This window comes from Centruroides vittatus, unplaced genomic scaffold (assembly GCF_030686945.1).
Source record: "Centruroides vittatus isolate TY-2023 unplaced genomic scaffold, ASM3068694v2 contig_401, whole genome shotgun sequence".
Classification (NCBI taxonomy): Eukaryota; Metazoa; Arthropoda; class Arachnida; order Scorpiones; family Buthidae; genus Centruroides; species Centruroides vittatus.
In genome coordinates this window covers 1,195,486-1,219,483 of record NW_027122216.1, presented here as the reverse complement: position 1 = coordinate 1,219,483, position 23,998 = coordinate 1,195,486, and the positions used below count along the sequence as shown (strand labels likewise).

Below are 23,998 nucleotides of genomic sequence, written 5' to 3'. Positions count from 1 at the left end.
AATCAATGCTTTTTTGATTTCTTACAAAAATGAAATATGAAACAAAGTTCTACAAATCTTTGCTTATTTTATTTTAATTATTATATAATTAAAAACTATAATTATAGTAATGGTTTAATTATATAATTAAACCAGTACTAGTAATTTAGGTAGATTGACTGGTAACAAGAACTTTTGAAAGTCAGATCTAAATAACTTTTAGGAAGAGGTCAGAAACCATTCCTAAAAGTTAGGTGATTTCAAAGTCAAATCTAAATAAGCACTAAGAGCCTGTTTGTGACTTTCTTGGTATCAAAATTATCCAACCTAAATTAAGAATCTTTATAAATCAAGAACTATGCAAGAAAAATATTAGAGATTTAATATGAAAAGAGCTACAGCTAACCATTAGGGTAGCAAAATAGATTAGCAATGAAGGAAACCAATTACAAATTGATGTTCTGTTCCATTCAGATTTGCTGTTGAAACTCTGGTATATTTAGCAATAGTATTTAGTCCTGACATAATGTTGCTATCAGTTTATTTTCTCAGGGACTAATGAAACCCACTGAAAAGTAATGGAAAACAGTTAAACAATAAATCTTCTGAACAGCTCTATGTAATTTGCTATAAATTTTAAGGACTTATTATACCACAGTTTACAATTTGGAATGCCAAAGAGATTTTATTAAACCTATATTTACATTTCACGCCATATACCCTTCCTCATTTGGTTATAATTCAAGTGTTTTCATATTTTCCAATTTGCATTTAACATTAAATTTTAATTCACTATTGGTATCTATCTCCTAATTTTACTGACATCTAAAGGTCTATTTGTTGTCAGCAAATTACATATAGCTATTCAGAAGATTTATTACAATATTGAACAAAAAGCAAATAATTATAAACAGTTAAATTATGAAATGTTAAAAGACACCTTAAATCTTAGTTAATTTACTATACCAAAATTTGAATCATATTTTACTAGAATGATATAATGATGCTGATTATGCATCATTATATTTTTGAAATAAATATTTAAAAATTTAAAAATATTTTTGAAATAAATAATTTTGTTGTTTCAAGACTTTCACTAGTGATTTGAAGTCCACTTCCATTGATACCTCAACCGGATGAAGTCTGCTTGTTTCTGACATAGCAATTCTGAGAATATGGGACAATGCAGTCAGTTAATCAGTATCTAGTCTTGGATTTCACAAGCTTCATGGCAGAAAAAGCTGTCTCACAAAGAAATATAATACCAAATATAGAGCATAATTTTAGGGCCCATTTTCTCAGATGTCAGTAAAGTTTCTTTAAAAGTAACTTCCATAAATCAGCTCCAAATGCATCTGTTGTGTTGAAGAATGGATCACATTAGAGTTCACAACTCTATAATTCTGCTAGCCAGCACTTCACTGTGCACTTAAATGGGTTATTAAAAAGTTCTATTTGTGGGCAAAATATCTCAAAACCTTGAAATCAAAAACAAAACTCAGAAATCAACAGTTCACTGTGATCTCTGTACTTCATGAAGTTAACACTCTTCCTCAGAAAGCTGTTTATGAAGAAAATGAAACCTGGCATTCTTTTGTAAAGATAGTTCAAGAAAAAGCCATCAACATAGTCAATTTTTCAAATGATTAGTTGTCTTTTTTCCTTGTAACTGCTAATTTAGTACATTCAAATACTGTTATATCTGTAAGAAATGTAAAGTCCTGAATGAAATTAACATCCTTGAGTTTCTTTTGAAGATTGAACATGGTAAGTTGTCTTACAGGAAACTAATAATTTCATTCTTCAGTTAAAAAGAAACTCACTAAACACTTTCCTTGACTAAGCCAACTCATTTCAGCATGAAGCCAGAGATCACCATAGGCAGAATCCATTTCCTCTTAAATAGCAAGGAACTTCTTCCAAGTGAGAGAGCTTTGTCCTCCTCTGATTAACTCGGTTATTTTTATCACAGTAGTCATAGTGTTATTTTGGATCATTGATTTTGCACAGATAACCTCTTTGTAAACTGTTCATTTTTAAACTATATTTACAATACATAATATATTGCATGTTGTAAATATGCAATATATTTGCTTCAAAAGCCCAACAAAATCAGTGTTAGTCCCAACCATAGCTCTGCCATCATTGGTACAACTGAGAAACTAAAATAACCAGAAGATTTTACTTCGTCAACAACAAGTGCATTGACCTTTTGTGCCATTAGTTGAATGAGTTCCTCACAGGTGGTTTGCAAAGGTAAGAAGGATTTCCTTTGCCAGAATTTCCATATTTCAAAATGTGGCCTACTAAAAATGAATCAAACTGGCTTATGAGGTCAAGCAGCCTTAAGAAATTCTCATTTTACAATGATCCAAACCTTTCTTCTGCTCCTCAAATAGCCAAGCCACATTCAGCTAACATATGAATAATAGCTGTGAAGATCGCGAATGTGGTACACAAAGAAACTGGTAAGACATGTTCCAGTAATCACACTCTTCCTGAATTTGTTTCTCCAACATTTGCCCCAACCTTGCGAGTTAAGTATGTTAACATAAAGTCTCAGTGAGTAGTGCTTTTTTCATGATTATCAATTACAATAGTATTTCAACAGTTACTGAACCCTTCTCTTATAACAAATTTCGAGAAATTTTTGGGAGCAAACAGTTTACAAACAAAACAATAAACTTATCCTATTGATGGTGAATACACTTTCACCATCAATAACCACTTTCTCTTGTATTTCTCACCATTGGCTTTTGTCCCAACAAAAAGTTTCTGTGAACAATATCTCACTGGTTTCCACTACTGAAATGCCAGTAAGACTTGTCAAATGGCCCATTATGGTGTTGACAGTCACTGGGTCCACAAGCAATCCAATAAGCCATATCATCAGCAGAGAAATCACACCATAACCCTGGATCCTTTGCAGACAGAATAATTTCATCACCATGGCACTACATACAAAAAATGCACATGGAGACATCACCAGCACTATGTAACAGACAATGAAATACAAACTCAATTATCACCACCAGTCCATCACGTGATAAATAAACAATAGAAAATACATGCATAGTCAAAAGCAGCACTATATACACCATTTGGCTATTTTCACAAGTTTCACGACATTTCATAAGCACTTCCACAAAGTTACGAAACATTAATTACATTATTTGTTGTCAGTGTCATAAAAAAAGGAATCAGCTTGCTTACAAAGTTACAATGTTAGCACGTGTATTGTTGCCTGTTGGCACACTGGACGCTGAGTGATAGGTGGAATTTATTTCCTTTGATTTCATGACCTTTGGCAGAGGTCTGCATTCTCTGAGCACTCTTGTTATTATTGTATAAATCTGTATGTAACTTTTTCATTTAAAATTCAACAATTACAAAATATATGAAATCTATATTTAAAAATTTATCAAGTATGTAAGAGATACTGTTCTGTTCATAAAGAATTGATTGTTCATTTTATTTAATTTTGTATTTAAATTCTGTACGTAAGAAATAATATATATTTACCACTTCTGATATAAAAACTCCAGGTCCATTCTTTCTGCCCACAATACTAAGTCCAAGTCCTCTACCAGATTTTTTATAAAGTTCAACTTGTAATGTATCATATTTTTTCCCATGATTAGAACCAGGTTCCCTGTAAACTGTTAATTGCACTATAGATGGTGACTTTTGTAAAGCTGTAATAGCATATTCATGACAAACATTCCTGAAGTTTTCACCATTTAACTGAAAAAGCAAAATTATGAATTGTAATAAAGAAATTCATTATAATATAAAAAGCTTTTGTTGAATATTTCAAACTTTAAGAAATAATAAAAACTAAAGAATAATAAGAAGAAAATGTCTCCATTAGAATTTTATTTAAAGATTGTTCAATAAATTACATATTTAAAATTGAATGATAATTCATTCAAATAGAAATTGTTAAAAAAAAATTAAGATAAAAGATAAAAATTATCAAAATGAAAAATAATTTTCTTAAATTATAATGAAAATATCCTGAAAAAAGGACTCAAGCACTTGCTGTTAACAAGATATTAATGACAAGTGGCTAGTAAATTATTAGCTTCATTCTAAATGCAATCAACATTTAATATCTCATTTTATTCACATAAATAAATTGACTAAAATATTACATCACTAACATAAGGAAATAGTATTTCTGTATAATTATGTACAATATTAAAGTAATACAAAGAATGTATTACTTTAATCATCACAATTTTTTTTTTTTTTTTTATATATATAAACCAGACAAGTTTAAACCTAAACAGTTATAAACCTATACTAAAGATGAGTAAGAATTTTCTGTGGCTAGTAGATTTAAGTTGGATTTTTGGAGCTCTGTTTATACACTGTATTCATATAATATTTTAAAAAAGATTGATGTTGAAACTATGTAAAATAAAATAAAATTTGCACAAAAGCTTTCATACAAATTTCTTAAAATTTATATATTACAATCAAATATTTCATACTGTAAAGCAAATATTTATATTGAAATGTTTGTATAAAATTTATTTACATAATTAATCTAATGTTGTACCAAAGGTTTGCAATTTAATATACTTTTCTAACTTTTATATTATAAATTATATTTCTTGGTAAATACTTCACTCAAAAACTTTAAATTATTTTCCAGTAACAATTAATTTGGAAAAGTTTTTTGACTAATGTTTTCGATCTTCATTTCGAGATCATCTCCAAGTCTTGATTCTATTATATATTGGTTGACGGAATTATATACTTTGTAATTTTATATATTTATTGTTACTTTTATTTCTATTTTATATATTCTGAGAATCTCTTTCATTTGAAAATTATCTTAAATTTTTCATAAAGCATCATTCTTTGATTTAAGCATTCCATCAATGAATATAGAATCAAGACCTGAAGATCTCCAATGGAAGATTGAAAACTTTAACCAAAAAAATTTTTTTGAATTAACTGTTACTGAAAAATAATTTAAGGCTTTTGAGTGAAGTATTTACTGTACCATTCCAGCCAATAAGTGGTGTTTTATCTCCTTTATATTTATTGATTTTTTTGCTGCTAAAAATAAAGGAAATACTCTATTGATATTTAAGACATTACTTTATAAAAATGAATAAATAAATTAGTTAGTTTATTCTTTTCTAAATTTAAATTTAAAATTAATCTGCAATTTTTCAAATTTCCTTTAATTATGCTTTATTTCTCCACCCTGGTACCTCTATCTTATTGTGATGGTTTGTATGTCTCAATGACCCTGAGGGCTTAACTGGTGGTAGCCATGGCCACTGGCAAGGTCACCCTTGCTGGAAAGGTTGCAGTTGAGAGGTCAGACGAAGGGAATACCCTGGTCTCCAGATTGGCAGTTGGGCAAGGGCTAACAACCTCTCTCCACAAAAAAAGCTCTTGTTAAAAATGGACAAAAGTGAAAAGAGGCTTCTATGCCTCATGTTAAAAGATGTGAACATGAGGTGAAATTCAGTGTATGGAATGTTCAGGGCCTGTCTGAGTTGAAAGAACAACAGCTGTTTAAACATAATGCATGAAGGGAAGGTGGATGTATTGTGTGCAAGTGTAAGGGCAAGTGCTTGGATGAATGGGAGGACTTTTTACAATAATCTCTTCTGGTGTTCCTACAGGAGAATTTAGCAAATGTGGAGAGAGCCTCTACACACAAAGATTGTGTTAAATCTTATGTGTGTGTTAACGATTGAGATTGTATGCTCAAGTTGGGTACAGTGTGATTGAAGCAAAAATTAAATTCTAGAGTATTCTGTTAGATATCTTGAATGACTGCAAGGCAAATAAAAGGATTGTGTTGTTATGCGATATGAATGTGCATGTAGGTGTATGTGATGGATGTTCATGGCCATATGTTGGTAGTATGGTTTTGACAGAGTGAATGACAATAGTAGTGCACCTGAAGAAGCAAAAATTACAGTATAGAGAGATTGTATCTGCCAAGCTAAATGAGCTGAGTGTGGATGTTAGACAAAACCCTGAGAATCTATGGGATGATGTAAAAAGGATGATACTGTGAAGATGAGCAAATGAGTGAGAGGCACTGCATGGTGGAATGAAGAGGTTGCTGAAATTGTAAAGGGATAAAAGAAGCCAGAGATGAGGGGGGAGTAAGGATGAGTAAAGAGAGTGTAACTGTGAATGCAATGAAATTGTAAAAAATAGTAAAGAATGTGTTAAAGATGAAAGAGCAGAGAAATTGGAAGTGACATTTAAGGATGACCAGGAAGCTTTCTGGTGGTAATGAGAAAGGTGAAAGGTAATTTGTAAATGAATTTTCCTGAAATGTTAAATGTCAATTTACAATATAATTTTACAACACTTAATTTTGTTTTAATAAATTTGGTAAAACAGGTCTAAATTTTAAATTTTATGACATGTTTTTCTTTTCTTTATTTGCAAAAAAATTGAATCACTTCCTAAATTTTTATTGCATATACTTTTTAAGACAATTCTAATAATCTGAAAATTGGATAATTTGAAACTTTTTCTGGATCCATAAGAATTTAAATTAACAATAATTCACTATTTTTATTATTTATTCAATATATTCATACTATTGTTATGTTTCATTAAATGTACCTCTACAATCTGATCTCCTGGTTGTAGACGACCATCAGTTGCCGCAGCTCCATCTGGATAAACTTCATGAATAATAATAGCATTCTAAATTATCAAATAAAATTATGTATTAAAATTATTAATATGTGTAATATTTTAAATTATAAGAAGAGGAAATTTGATTAACTAGTATAGTGAAATGATTTTAAAGCAAATTTTAAATTGACTCAAAGTAAAAATTTATTAAAATTAAAAATAGTCCATTCACCAATAGAACATTAAATATTTTATCACTATTGTAAATTGAGTGTTTTAGATATAATAGTCTAAGATTTTAATGATACAATATACCTTAAAAAGTAGTTTAAGTTATAAAGTATTTCAAATAATATGTTCTTAGAACAAGAAAAAAAATTACAAATTTAGATTTTAATATTTTATGTCTAAATAATTAGAATAACAAAGAAAACTTTTTACAATGAAAGTAATATTTTATTTAAATCTATTTGCAGGTAAAAATATCATTTCATTCTTTCTTTATCCAAAATATTTTCTTATTTAAATTTCAGTTATTTAGAATTCTGCATATTTTAATTCTGATACATATGTAAGAATAGATGTTTTACAGTAATTGTGCCTTAAAATAATCTAATAAAGAGGGTGTCTCAAAAGTGATTCTGTTATTTTGAAATTAGATGTATAAAAAAAATTTTATACTGGCATAATGGTTTTGAATAAATCAAAGGTTTATGACAGTTTTTTTAGAGGCTGTAGTTACATGAACTATGCACATTGACATGCTTGAACAATTCCTCTAGCTTCTATTTCTTTAAGTTGATATTCTTCACATGATAAACTTTTAACAGGATGGAAAACCATGCCGTTATGAAATGTCTGGTTTCCCAATTGTTGAATTGGTCTTAGTCTTGTATATATCCAAGAATTGTAATAGAAAAGGCAAAGTATAAACCTGAACATGGATGTAAGTCATGGTTGTACTTCCATCTACTCTGTCTATATTCAGATAGAAATATTTTATTTATTTAAAATTCTTAAGCATCTTCATCAGTAATGCATAACATCAGCCCATCAACTTCCTGGCTGTCTTTCTCCAAGACAAAGCAGTTAGTTAGTGTTTGGTCACTGTTTAAGTTAACATGTTTTAACAAATTAATTTTAAAAATTCATAATTTTAAATTACCTAAAAAAGAAAAAAGTTTCATTTAGTAGTGTTATGTAAATTTTTCTGTAAAAAGTCTTTAAAAATCAATTTTAAAAATCCATTCCATTTCGATGTAATTGTATTTGAAAAGTTTTAAGAATTTTGTGTTTAACCTACATTTCAAATATGATTTTATTTTCCAAATTCTTTTTAAATATGTTAAAAAAGCTTTTCAATTTGTGTGTGTTCTAGATGCACTCTATCTCACCAGATATTGACACTAATGCAATGTCAAAGTGCTTGTGAGTCTTGTTTCCTCTTCTTCTTTGCCTTTAATCCAATGAAGACTGGGTTGGCCATGGACCAAACACCTCCGTCTCTTTCTATTTTTCCACTACCCCTCTTCAAACACCATTGTTATTTTATCAGTCCTTTTTCTTAGGTCTTCAACAATCTTGCCCATCCACCTCTTCCTTGGTCTTCTCCTAGGTCTTTTTCCCTCCATCTTCTCCAATACCAACTTTGGTATTCTATTTTTGTCCGTTCTCTTGGTATTTCCAAACCATCTCAGTCTAATTTGTTCTATATTCTCCCCCAATATTCCATTCCTGTTCATTCCTTTATTTCTTCATTCCTTATCTTGTCTCTTTTGGTCTTATTCAGCATGTTCCTGAGGAATTTCATTTCTGTTGCCTGGATCTTTTTGTCTTGTCCCCATGATGTAGTCCATGCTGCAGCTCCATAAATTAATATTGGAACAAAGTATAATTTATAAAGGATCTCCTTACATTCGAGTGGCAGTTCCTTTTTCCAGATCAAGACTTATACTGTCATTCTCAGAATATGAGTCTTGTTTGTTATTAAAAAATTTTAAACACTGACAGGAAACTTGTTTTTGCTATTTATAGATAGCCACTTTTAAAATAACCTGTATTTAAACTAACAGTCCATGCTTACATTGTATTTTTTATTTTAACTATTTTAGTGCCACAAGTAAACTAAATATTTTCAATATACATTTATAGTCTTGTATATGTAAACTTAAACAAATTTAAGTCTCAAAACAAATTTCAATGTAAATAGATTAGTCATATTTTTCAGATTTCAAATATAATTACCATAACTGATATACCTGACTTCTAGTCTATTCGATATTATTTCATTCAGAAAATTTAGTAGGCCTAACATAAGAATAACTGACATCTTAATATATTTTAATATCAGTTTTATAATATTAATATTTCTTAGAAGGCATGTGCATTGCCAAGCTATGCATAAAGAATCAAGATTAAAGAAAAATACAAATAAAAATTATTTTCTTTTATTGCCACATGATTTGCCTAAACTCATTGTTTTATTTCTATTAGCTTTACTTGTATTACAGTAGACCTTCAATTTAATAGATAAAATTTTTTGTTTTAAAGGAAAAATTTAGAAACTATTTTTTATTTACAAATAGAGACTGCTAAAAGGTTGGATCAATGAATTAGTAAGGTCAATGAATATAAACTGCTCATGTACAGTACTGTACATTATAATAAACTGTTATCATGATTTATGGTTAAAATATTAACACATTAATGTCCAGTGTTATGTTAATAAGATAGCTACTTTTTCTTTTTTCCTGAACTTAGTATCCATCAGATGGCTTATATATATATATATATATCACTGATTCCAGACTACCTCATGATCACCATACTTGCAATGGTCATTGTAGTACACAAATGCTTGGTTTGTTATATTTGTGCTGAAACTTAGTGTCATATAAACAGGACACTGGTAGTGTTACCACTCGTCCTGTCTTCACCCAGACAGTCCAGGTAAACTATTAATTTTGTCCGGGAATTTCATAGAAATTGTGAAATTACGATGAAACAAAATTCTTGCAAATATTGTTATAAATTTACACCATTTGAACAACAAAAGACCTCACACTCACTGAAACTCATCTGCCATTCCACCGTGTTACTCTGTTTATGCTGACGTATGACGCACACCTGCTTGTCGATCTTTTTTTTTCTTTTGCATGCACGTTACTCCTATGCAAGTCTCTAGTCCCTAACTGTAACTAATTTAGAACCAGCGTGATGATGGTCTGTTAATCGGACTGAAAACATTTGTTTTTCAATTATATATTTTTCTCAGCAACAAATTAAGGCGTTTTAATTCTATGCACATTATTCTTCGCATTGTAAAATAACATTGCGCATGCATCAGAAACTTCTGTTCAAACAAACCTGACCCGCTGTCCAGGTCAGCGATTTTGTAAAGTTGGCAACAATAGAGACTGGGCTCTTCACTTACAACAATATCAGATTTAGGTTATCTTTCAATTTTGCAGAAATTGAATACATATTGTTCATAAACTTGGATGATGCTGTTGATTACTTCTTTTTTGAAGAATTAAAGACTGAACTAGCCACAATTCCCCAATGTTGAGGAACTTATTGAAGAAAATGAAGTTCACAATGAGGAAATTGATGTTCAGGATGTCCCTAGACATTCAAAATTATTGTGCCAGTTAATGATATATCTGAATGTGATCAGCCATGATTATTGTTCAATTACAACATGTTCATAGGGAAAGTGGATCTCTGTTACTTGTTCTTTGAAAAGCATTCAATACAAATAAGAGGAAAAAGTGATACAGAGATCTATCTACCCTTTTCAGAGTTACAGGAAAATAGAGAAGAGAGAATTAATCAAATTTATGGAGAGAGACTGCAATACCATATCCGAAATTGGAATATGGCAATAGAGTTTATCTGGAAGACCATCTTCTACATCCATAACATCAAGAACAAAATTATGTACTTCCAGGAGTAAGATTTAGTGGTAAAGGTCATTTTATGAGAAAGAGGAACACACAAAGGAGATACCAAAATGAAGATTGTAAAAGTAAACTCTCACATATTGTGAAAAATCTGATGTGATATTCTGTTTAAACTGTTTTGAGAATTATCATGGATAGCAAAGATAATTTTTACACAGAATGTGTAGTAAAAATCAAATAAACACAATTAAAGTTTGTGTTTACATTACTGCAAAATAAAATAAAAATTTAAAAACAAGAACATTAGCAGATTTGTGACAACATTTGAAATTCACCTGTAAATGTTGATATGATATTGTTTCTACCCAGTATCCTATTTACAGGATGGTTAATAACAGAGACGTTATGATATCCCGACTAGATTTCTTTGAGGTAGTTATTTTAAGAAGTAATTATAACCAAAAAAAAAAAAAAACTAAATTTACAATTACATTTAGGATGTGGCTCTATGTGTCCTCCATTTTCATGTTCTAAAAGTAATTTTTCTTAATTACATTGTTCTAACTTTATTTTAAAAATTCTTAAATTGAATTAAAACAATTTATGTTCTATGATAATTGTATTATCATACCACAATAAAAGGTCATCTTTTAGAAGCTTTAATGCATGTTCAAGAAGAACTTTTGTATGAAAATTTATTTTGTAATTGTTTTGCAATGTTGAAATAGTTAGTTCTTGATGTTTTCTAAGAAAAATTTATTTTTAAGTTTGCAGCCAAGTTTATTAACCACATAAAAGGCCAGTAGCTAAACTAGCCATCTAATCAATAACAACTAATTTTGTACAATATATTATTATTGGAATAATCTGCACATCATTTTGAGGACAGTAGCCATTGTTAAGAAGTTAAAAATAAGATTTTTAATGGACAAAGTCATTGTTTGGAGCTTATTTTGTATGCATTTTTTGTTCAAACAGAAACATTTCTGAAAATTTCTGTTGTTGGGAGGTGGCCATTATTGAAGATTTAACTATATATAACATTTTTCATATTTTCTGCCATTTTTTATAATGTTTAATATTTATAATTAAAATTGAATGATAATTTTGTGTTTTAACTTTAACCTCCCTGTATTCTGGTTGTTCCATATTGTGATTTTAGATATATGGCCATTCTGGTTTAGAGTTAAAAATTAATAATTGCTTATCCTTTGTCAATTCATTAAGATTATTATTAATGGATTCAGTATTCTCAATATATTTTATAGACGTACTTCATTTCTGAATTTATATTTCTTTCAATTTATTGGATCCAGAAGGACTTTTAGAAATACTATAACATATATAAATTCTTTTTAATAATTAATGATTTATTATTATTCAAATATACAATTGTTGCAAAAGAACTGAAACACCTTAAAGCCGGCTTGCATGTGAAATGTAATGAATTTTTATTTTTCACTACAACATTACAGCACAAGGATACATCATTAAACAACAACTTCATCATAAATGTTGCAATCAGAAAATGTTAATTCAAATCAAGTAATGTTAGGGATGGTTGAACAACTAATGTATAGCATTTGTGATGATACTACTCTTCAATGAAGTATCCTTGTGCTGTGATATTGTAATGAATTGTTTATTTTTTCACTACTATTCCATATGTAGAATTTGATTATTATTATTATTATTGCATGCTGGCTTTCAGATGCATTGATTATTTTGCAACAGAATGTATATCATTATTTAATAGACATTGTTAAATTTCTTTCCTGTCATTACCTGTGCGTGTAGCAATGATTTGTATTATGTAACCTTTGTATTATTTTTTCTTATATAAATAAATGGCCATGATGTGGCGCCTCTATGGAGCCCGCCACTGTTCGGTTTGGTATAACTTTGCAACGGACCAACGTATTCGTGTACGATTTTTTAAACTTATTTGTAAGGTATCCTGCTCACTATCTGCGAACACATAACTTGCAACAGTGATAAATTTAACAGACATAATTTTTGAGACCATTACATTTTTAATAACAAAAGTTTTAATGGAAAAATAAGCTATACTCAATGACAAAAAGTCATGCACCAAGAACTTGTGTGGGAATCCAATGAAACTTTATTAGTGTAAACATAATAATGGTGGTAATAAGTAATTACAATATCATTTGTAAAGAGATAATTTCCTACGGAAAAAATGTAAAATTTAAAGAAATCTTTAGTACCTTGTGTAACCTCGTCTTGTTTGGATACATGTAGCAATACAATTGGATATGGAGACATACAGGCATTATAAGCTATCTTACAACAGATTTCCCTACAGATGTTGCAACTGCTGTTCAATATCTCTCATATGTAGATGGCTAAAGATGATATCTCTCATCTGATCCTATAAATGTTCAAAGAGCAACAAATCTTCAGATATTATGGAGACATTTCTGTAAAGCCTTAGCTGTATGCAACTGAACATTATCTTGCTAAAAAATGGCTGCGTGTAACTTTCAATGAAAGGCAACAGAGAAAAGTGCAGAATTTCCCATATGTACTGCTTTGCCATCATTGTTCTTGTACCATTACAAGGAATGACTGATTCTCATACCAAATGGCAAAGATACTACAGTAGCTTGTATCAGACAGTCATCTATTCTGGTGGTTTGTCTGGGGCATCTGGAACCTGCTGCTAAATATTTGTACTCTCATAAATTCACAGCACTCAACACCTCAAAATCAGGTCAGATTAAGCAATCAAGCAGTTTGGCAAAATGGCCATCCTGCTTCCCCCAGCCCACCAATGTGACCTTTCTCAAACTTTGTCAGCTGTGTTTGACTGTGCCATATACAAATGATGGCATTTGAAAACCTCCAAGCACTAATTACCCTGAAAATTCTGAACACTGAGCCTCTGTGAGCCTTTTTATATGATACTGGAGTAGTGATTCTAAGGCAGTCTGATGTCATTACCTGATGTACAGTCAAACCACAACAGGTAATCATTTACAAACCTGTCTGAGATATACAGGGTGTCCCCAAAAAATATACTTACTCTTAATCAGTCCAATAGAAGAAATAGAAGATATCAGTTCAAGATGACTAATGTTTTCTATAATGCCATAAATTCTCTAATGTCAATATGTCAATAAACATATAAATCAAAACTTAATATATTAGTAATGATCAGTCAAAGAGTGAATACATTTTTTTGGGACACCCTGTAATTGTATGCCAAGTTTTGCAGTAATTTGATAATTTTTTTCTGAGTGCATAACTTTTATGCCAATGAGTGTATAATTAAATTTTAAAATAAAAGCAAAATATATTATTATAAATTATATTATATAGTTTAAAAATTATTAAATTTTATAAATATCTTAAATTCAAATAAAAAAGCAATGCATACTGTAAATTTTATACAAGCTGAAAGTAACATTCAAGCACAAGTTTTTTCAATTATTTCATGCATACAAACAAATACATAATTAATTTTAAAATAAATTAACAAAATCTAGCAGACATCCAAACATCATAAAAGCACAAACAAGCATATAATATATATATATATATATATATTTATATAAAATTATTAAATGTCTGCCTTTTTATTTTTAGTTGTACTAAATGTAAATTATTTAAATGAAAAAATTTGTTTGACTTTCAATATGTAGTTTTAAAATATTTAATTTTGAACTACTTATTGACTTATCTACATATAAAGTGATTAAAAATAATTAAACTAAATAATTTTAAAAGTTAATGCTTTTTTCGACACTTACAAGAGGAGTATCATTGCCACCCACAATATTAAGGCCCAATCCTGTCTTCTCTTTATTTATTTCTATTGTTGTTTCTTGGCCTGGTTTGATTTCACACGTCTTAGGATCAGCAGGAGGTTCAACAGGTTCTTCTGGTAATGTAGATGTGCCATCCAGGAGAGAAGAAGAAGGCAATGTTGGCAATTTAGGAAAATGGGATGTCCGTGATGAAGTGTAATGGGAAAAATGAGAAGACAATGAAAATGTGTGTGATTTTGTTCCACCAGATGTTCGAGTTCGGCAGTTTATAATTGATGATTTAACAGGAAAATGACCAAATTTGGATGTTGCATTCCCTATGCAACAGAAAAATAATCAACATATTTTTTCTCCTTCCACATATATATTTTATACCCAGATAGATATAAATAATAAACCATGCACATTGCAACATTTACAATACAAACTATATCTCACCACTGTAATGCTAACATATCATTATACACTAATATAAATAAACAAAAATTAATTATACAATTATAACACTGAAGGGACTAAATGAACGTGCTGGAGATAAGAGGAATGAAAAACAGATCATAGTATCAGGGCAAATTACAAATATTAAATGTACAAACATTTCATTCTAAGTTTAGGTAATTATTAAATAGACAGACAGAAAAACAGAAAAGAGTAAATATCATGAAAAGATTTAAACAAAAATATTTCAAAACTTCAAACACAACATATAATTCTAAGCATATAACATTAAAAGATATTGCATGATCAAGATTAAGATATTTATAATTACATAAAGATTTTTAAAATACAAATATAATAATTTATTAATATCTCTGTAAATTTTTAAAATTAAGTTAAAACATCAAAACTTATTCAAATTTTTTAATCTTTTCTGTTTATTGCAAGTTATATCCATCCAAAGTTTGAATTCAAATAAAAGTTGGAGATCAAGCAATGTCCACTTTATGAAATATTAAAATAATTATTTCATGATTTCTTAAACAATAATAGAATTGGATAATTTTCTGTTAGAAGACTTGAAAATTTATTTGCTTTTAAACATTTTTGGAGCTCTTTTTGCTTGTAGAAGATCTGAGGATGGCAAGATAAAGATTTGAAAATGTGAGTTTTAAGATACACATTAATTATATATAATGCTAAAGCCTTTACATACGATAAATTCTTAAATTTTACTGTAAATTATTGTAAAATCAAGTTAAAAATAGCAATTAAAAACACTAAACTTGTAAACCTATAAAGCAAATTTTTATAACAAGTGCAAATGTTTTTGCCCATGTTGAACGGACGTCATCAAGCAAACTAATCACCAAATGCTGAAACAAACAGGGATTGCCAAACATGTATGCAGAGGGAAAGTGACATAAGATGAGAGAAACAGGGAATAGTAAGATTTATTTCAAAGAAAGACTTCCATGCTGTGGAGAAGGAGTCAACATCGCAAAAATTAATAGTGGCTTTTTGCAGGTGGCTGATTTCCTCCCTCTTCCACAATGCTAAAGACTGTCTGAACATATAACTTCAACCAGGCATCTGCACTATCCCTATCATCAATCATAAATCCAGCTGCCACTTAGAATACATGGGTGCTACAACATGACCTTTAAACACCCACCTTAAGGATCATCAGACATCCATTACAAAAGGATTAGGGCTATCTATGCCTCCAATCTTGACATCAATGTGGAATTCCTCAAAGCACGCCTCTTACATAACTCTTCTAGGCAATCCTTTCTCAAACATCTCAACATGTGGAAATATATAAGAGCAACCACAAAAAAACCACTATTAATTTTTGTGATGTTAACTCCTTCACCACAGTGTTGAAGTCTTTCTTCAAACTATAAATCTTACTATCCTACCCTTCCCATTTCTCTCATCTTATGTCACCTCCCCTCTGCACACATGTTCGACAATCCTTTATTTTTATCAGCATTTGGTGATTAGTTTGCCTGATGATGCCTGTTCAACACGGGTGAAAATGTTTGCATTTGTTATAAAAATATGCTGGTTTGTAGGTTTAGTGTTTTTAATTCTAAGTTAAAAATATTACAATTATCTTTGCACGATATCATTTATCAATATTAAACAGTACTTAACCCAGTAATAAGATACAGTGGTGCCTCATATAATGTACTTAATCCGTTCCAGATGCACGTCCGTTAAGTGAAACGTCCGTTATACGAAACGCATTTTCCCATAGAAATACATGTTAAAACATCTAATTCGTTCCGCAGCATAAAATAACCTAGTGTCTCATAAAAAAATGAACATGGGGTGCCTTTTTTTATTCCTCTGCGTAACTCTGTGCGAGCGACATCCGTTTAAAAATTCCTGCTGAACGTGTTCCTAAATTCCGGTGGGAGTGGGCACTGTCGAACGGCAAAAACGGCCGCTTGTAGCAGTAGTTTACAGTGGAAAGCAACATGGCGTCCTCCATGGCTCAGATAGTTTCGTTTCCGGGTCCATTATGTGGTTTTATGAATGAAAATTTGGAAATTGTGAAAGTGTGAGTTAGCGCACGTGGTGATGTGTCTTTACGAATTTTTTTCGAATGGTAGCCGAATAATTCAAATTTTTTTCGTGGCTATTTTGAATGTTATTTCAACAAATGATCCATTTTATGGTTAAATTTTACAATTGGGACCCTTCTTTTGCCTTTAAAAAATCATATTTTAGAATTATAGATTCCTCCATCACATTACTATCGATAGTGCAGGCACTGCCATCTTTTTTTCTTTCCCCGTCATTCCTAAATGCCTACGAACAGCAGCGCACTCCCGTAGTAGCGGAGACGCAGAGTGACCGCTATTAAAGAACGCACCCATGGAGCAGTCACCAATTATGCCGGAAAGTCTGTTGTTCGCAGCCAGTCCGTTGCTCGAGTCATGTAACGGCCAAACAGAAAGTCCGTTGTTTGCAGCCGGTCCGTTGCTCGAGTCACGTAACGGTCAAACAGAAAGTCCGTTGTTCACAGCGTCCGTTATTCGAGGCGTACGTTATACGAGGTACCACTGTATATTAAGATGTTTTTAATCCTAAAAAACATTTTATTACAAGAACAAATATTTTTGGCAATTTCAGTTTTATTCACATTCTCTACTTTTCTAATATAAAAATAAATATGAAATGCTTTGAATTTGATTTATGTAAAACCTGAAGAAGGTAATTGAAATTGCTAAAAAAAATATTCTCAGGATAAAAAGAAATGAATTTACTTAATTATCTAAGAAAATATAACCCATTTATATCAAACCAGCACTGGTTTATAAATTAGGTTGAAATGTTAGATTATGCAAAAATGTATATTTATTTTTTTAATATTTAATAATCTCTTAATTCCTAACAAAAATAAATTTTGCTTAGTAATTCACAATAATTTATAACTGAGCCTTTTTATTAAGGATTCTCTATTCACCAAAAACTTCAATTGATTCAAATCTTTTCATTTTGCTAACACACAACTTTTCTATGTGAATTGCTGCAATATGACATCAATACTTATATCTAATAAAAGTACTGTTAATCAAACAAATTCTCTTACTGTTTCTAGTGAGATGCATTACTGCTGAGTAAACTATGAATTTGGAAACAATTATTCTAAAAATATCAAATATTAATATGAATAATGACGATACTAATATATATTAAATCATTTAAAATTTTTTTGGTAACAGTAAATGACAATTACCAAATTGGAATAAAAACCTAGACATGAGCTCCATCAGGCTAATAAAACAGTTTTGCTTTGCCTCTTATTATATTTACTTAACTTAATTACTGCCCAAGATTTGTTAGCTTTAGCTACAAGATAGTCACTGGTTTTAAACACCAATGATCTCTCCCTCCAATGTTATGTGAGGCATTCCCCTTGCGTAACATCACGCACCAGAGAAGGCAACAGGGAACTACTCTGGTTGTAACTTCCCCCAGGATACACTTTGACGCCTTAACAAACCACTTATTAACCTGCGCCAGGTGCTCACCGACGTCAGGATTTCTGATATGGCACGCAGAGAGAGAGAGAGAGAGAGATCTCTCCCTGCTTGTAAATGCATTGCTTACAAAGTTTAATCAATCCCCTTCAGTCTATTGCCTTTTTTTTACTTGTATCATATGGTTTCCAATGTGTGATGTCTGATGCCTTTGATACCCTTGCTCACATGTCATCATTCTTGTTTGTCCCTATGTGTTAAGAAATGTTTTACTTGCACTGTAAAGAATTCATACATTTTCCAAGATTTGTAAATTCGTGAATGTTTATGCAAATTTCAAGTTTTCTAAACTTGTAAGGAATTTATGTTTTTAAAGAATTTATATACATTAAAATTTAAAAAATTTTAATGTATATAAACTTTTTAAAATTTAAAAGAATGCAGATCTTAACCATTTACTATTTTTAGCAATCATTCAAAAATTGTTTGATGTGATTCTCTTCTCTAAAAGACATCATTCATTTTTTGAATTTTTTTCAGCTGAAGCTGTTCTCAAAGTAGAATGAAAATGTTTCTCAATAAAATGAATTTTTGGTAACCTGAAATAAGCATTTGTTTTCTTTATTGGTATGTTTATGTTTCTTTGTAAGAAATTTTTAATTAATTTTAATTTTAATGTTTCTTTTGTTTTATCAATGTCACAACCATCTTTATTTTCTGTTAGCTATCAACTTTCCATTTTTGTTTACATCAATAAAAGTAAAATAATTTTAGCTTTTTCAATTAGAAAATTTTTCTTGATTTTCTGAATATTTTATGCTACAGAAACAGAAAATATTTCTGATTTTCTTTTTTTTTCTGCATTATTTTTCCAGAAATGGAACTGGAGTTTTACAATTTAAAAGTAATATTATTTTGACATGTCAATTCATCAAATTAATTAGCCAGGCAAATCAGCTAGACAGAATGCCCTTCAAAATGGGCCTAGGTAGAACACCAAATTATGTCATATGCAAGTAACTGTAGGTAAATAAAAATATATAATTACATCCTAACAATTAACTTTTATAACATTAATGCACAATTATTATGTTATTATGTTTTTCTAAAATTTTTCAATTAATCATCATTATAGTCTACAGTATTATATGTCTTTATGCCAAGATATCTAATCACTGAAAAAATTTAAAATTTTATAAAAGCAGTATGTATGTAAATGATTTTAAATTTTTTAAAAATTTGATTATAAATTTTATACAAGTATTTTAAATCTTTTTAATTTATTTCTTACAAATACAAAATAATTTAATAGTTAAATCAGTAACACTATGTTCTGTTTTTCAATCTCACTAATATTAATATATTACTATGTATCAAATAAATGGTTATAATTATATTAATAAATACTCTACCATTATAAGTTTTAAAAAAATAGTATATATTTAAATATAACAATATAAAATTATTTAGTTACATTTATAAATAATGATCATTATAAAATTATAAAGTCTTAACTCATTTTTATTATTTTATAACTTAATTGTTTTTTATCAATAAAATTATCAAAAATAACAGTTTAATGCTTTCAGTTACTAATAATTTTAAATATACAGCATTGTTATTAATTGAAATATAAAAGTATTTTTTGTTAACTTTCAATATTACCAGTATTTTTGACCTTTATTTCTATTATTTAAATAAATAACTGTGGAAATTTAAAACTTAATAATAATAAGTTGTTATTGTTATTATCATTATCATTATTATTATAGATGCTCCTTTAACTTATGATGCTTCATCATACAATATTTTGCACATATGATAGCCAATGTGAGTGAAATGGAGCACAGAAAAATGGTTAGAATTTAAACACAAGCTGCATTAATGATCTTTCATGAGACATTTTATATACTATATATGCCATCTTATACCTTGTGTTTTACAGTATACCCATTATATCTGCAAAACACCCCACTGTGTCTCCTGCTAGTGGTAAGAAGAAGAGGAAGGCTATTACTCTCAATGAGAAACTTAAGATCATATCCAAGCATGACAGTTACGACAATTACTTGTAAGTTTAGGCTACTGTAATCAATGACAGCCCAAACCACATTATCTTGCATATAACCTATTTTTGATTTACTTATTTTTATTTTTGACTTAGGATGTGTTTTTTGAAATGTAATCCCATTGTAAGTCAAAAAGAGACTGTATTTAAACATGAAAAATGAAAAATGATAAAAACTGTAAATAAAACAAGTAAAGTGAATATAATGGAAATTAAATATTAAAATAGTTCGAATATATATTAGGTTTTATTAGAATTTTAATTAAACATATGTCTATTAATACCAAAATTTTTTTTAAGTTTATACTATTTATTTTTTTAATAATGGTAATGTTGGCTAGAAATATTTTCATATAGGATAAAATTTATTCAGAGTATTTTAAAATAGGATTTTTGTATGAATATATTAATAATCAATTTCTTCTAAGGTACCAAGACAGACTCAATTTTTCCAAGATAGCTTAAATTTACTTCTATAATTGAAAGAATTGCATTTAACAAATAAATTCAAAATAAATATTTTAAATTATTAACTATATGCAGATGTATGTGTATGAATGTACTGTACATAGATGTAAGCTACTTATAGAATATTATGTAAAACAAATATTTATTGTGACATTGTTGTAATGCCAAGCTGCAATTTTTAATCATATTTTTAATTTATTTAATTTAAAATATATGCTGTCCACCTTTAAATTAGGAGTGCCTTGCCCCTGTAAATCATATGTTTCCTTTAGCATTCAAGTCATGCTGGTCATATATCTAATTCCTTTCAAGTAAAATTTTTGAATTGAAATAATATGACTTCTAGTGTGCATTGGAAGTTTGCATATAGTTAATCAGGCCTCCAGCCCATAAGCTTTCCATATCTGGTCTTGGCTTTCATCTAGCTAACTCCATTCTCATGATTAAAGAAAGACAGATAATGGATGACAGTAGGAATTTATAGTCTACAATTTTTTCAAATTGCAGCCCAATTAGGGTATCGTTATATGAATGTATAGCGATATTCAAACTTAATACAATAAAAATTCTATTAAAAATCATGACACTTTAATATAGCAGCAGAATTTATGAATCAGTTGTTCCATACATTAATTGTTCCTAATTAACTACAGTGTAAAACTTTAATTGAGTATCTAAGATACAATACTATACTAATATAAAACTAAAACAACAAGTGCTTGAAAAATTACAGGATTTTACGTAAAAGTACATATGGTTAAAAAAAATGTTTTTCAAGATCTTTTGTCTCAGCTTCAGACTACTGTCTGCAAGTAAGAGTGAGCTGACCTGCCTTGCCCCTCACACATGATTAATATAACACTGCCCCCAAGTTTTACTCTACACCCATATATGACAACAATATGATGACCTTTCTCTATTCCAGAACAGACCAACAATTAACAAACTAAATAAGTGAACAACAATAATACATAAGAATTAAAATAGCTACAAAACAACAGTAAAGATACAAATTTAATCAAAGTTTAATAATATGGCAGAAAAACTTTAGATATTAAAGATAATTGCTATAAATTGCAAAGTTGCTATAACTAAGAAAGTATATGAAAATTAACAGATATTAATGAGTCATAAGATGATCAACTATTAAAAAACAAAAACCATTTTATAGCTATTATAATTCTTGTAAAATCCATTGTTCTTTTGTTTGCTTGTAGTCTGTTCTGAAGAGAAGCAGAACATTATAGTAATATCACAAGTGTTGAGTAAAAAATGGAAAATTGTTATTTCAAAGATGATGTGCTCATTCTTGTTTGCAGAAACCTTTTTGTCTCAACTTCAAACTACAGTTAAAAATCTGAAGCTGCATATAGCATATAGAATATTTTTGATCCCTATAATCTTTCAAATACTTGTTCATTTGGATTTATATTTATTTAAAATGGGATCCTTTACATCAGAATTGATTTTACAATTATGGTTAAAACATTCATTACAATATTATACATATAAGGTTTTCTCAGATAAATCATTATAATTATCTAGGACTCTAGGTAACATAACTTTTGATCTTAAAAACATAATCTTATACATAAAATTTGTTATTAGTTTTAGTTAGAGCAAGAGATAATTATGGAATGGAAATAAGATAAATACTGACTTTAAATATGTTCAATTTTTTCATTTCTATATATTAAACTGTGACATTTAAATTACAGATCTTAGTGAAATTGAGAAGAAATCAAAACACTTAATTATAATATTTGGTATGCCTTGCCATATTCTTAAGATTTGGACTGTCTGTTATCAATTCAAATGTATTAACTTAAAATACACAAAACATAAAGTTATATTTATATCTATAATTATTATATATATATAATATTGAAATATAAATTGATATATTGATTTATATATATATATATATAAATCTATTATATATCAAATATATATTTCAATGAAAATACTAATACATCTATTCAAGGCAAAGAATAAATAGAATTAACAGTTTACTAGATTCCATAACTTACATGGATTTTAGAATATACAATTTTGTAAATATAATTTTCTTTTTTATTGTGTGTTTTATATTAATTCAAGTACATTAACACCAAAAGGCAGTTATACAAGTAATTTCAAATATGAAATTATAGAATATTTTAAAATTATAATAATTGTTACAAGGCAACATTCACTGGTAGCAATGAAATAATAACAAATATTTTACATTACATTTTGAATACACTTTAGAATTGTAACTCAAAGATGATTCATTAATCAGATTGAAAATGTTTGTTTTAAATATAAGATTTTTCACTAAAAATTGTAGATTTTGTTTTAATGTTTTTATAAAATTATAATTATAATATTAACATAAATAAATAACGACTAACCCGTTACAAAGCTATACATCCACAAGAGCCGAATTATCGAGCTAGAGTTGGCTATAATAAATAAATAAATAAATTTATTTATTTATTATTGCCAACTCTAGCCTGATAATTCAGCTCTTGTGGATGTATATAATATTAACATTAAATATAATTAAAATTACTGGTATAATTATAAATTTCTAATAATGTATTGATAGAAGATATAAAGAAGGTGTGAGATTGATTATTGTTAAAATTATAACAGCAGAATTACAAAATATTTTATCCATTCTGTATGAATCACATAGCCTTATTCTCAATTTCTTCAAAGGTAGTAAAATGGATCTTTAATCACTCTATATTTAATTCATTCAATCCATATCTGTCTATTTTGATGTAACAATTCTGAAATCTTAAATCATTCTAATAGAATAAATATATATACTAGATATGAATTGTTTGCTATTTTGTGTTAGAATTATTTTTGTCCATTATTTAATGTACATTAAGTCAAATGTGTAACTAAAGCATATGTTATAATTTAAAGCCAAAATTTATCTTGTATTTACTTAGCTTGAAAAGTAATATATAGATCAATTCCATATTTTGACAACAAACAAACAAAAAGATACAACAAAAAAATTAAGATTCATTTAAAAACTTTAAACTTGTATGAAAAGGTCATGTGCAATTTTTTTATAATAGTATTCCATTTTGAGCAGCTACACATTAAATAGAATAATGACTTTTTTAAAAGCAATGAACTGAGGATGAAGCAAAGAAACTTCAAAAACATTTCCAATAGTTTAACTGACTCCTAAAAAATGAATTATTCTATGTATTTTTAGTTTTAGGATAA

At 28.7% G+C, this 23,998-nt stretch overlaps 1 protein-coding gene across 4 annotated transcripts in view; it reads right to left on the bottom strand.

The window, feature by feature from the left end:
- Positions 1–23,998, bottom strand: part of LOC136976540 (multiple PDZ domain protein-like) — a 289,818-nt gene that overhangs the window by 18,503 nt on the left and 247,317 nt on the right. For all 4 annotated transcript variants that reach the window (XM_067271850.1, XM_067271852.1, XM_067271853.1 and 1 more), the window contains 3 exons: positions 14,282–14,616; positions 6,592–6,675; positions 3,502–3,723 (listed from right to left, as the gene is read on the bottom strand). In XM_067271850.1, the coding sequence (XP_067127951.1) occupies positions 3,502–3,723; positions 6,592–6,675; positions 14,282–14,616 (641 nt within the window). The remainder of the gene's footprint in view (positions 1–3,501; positions 3,724–6,591; positions 6,676–14,281; positions 14,617–23,998) is intronic.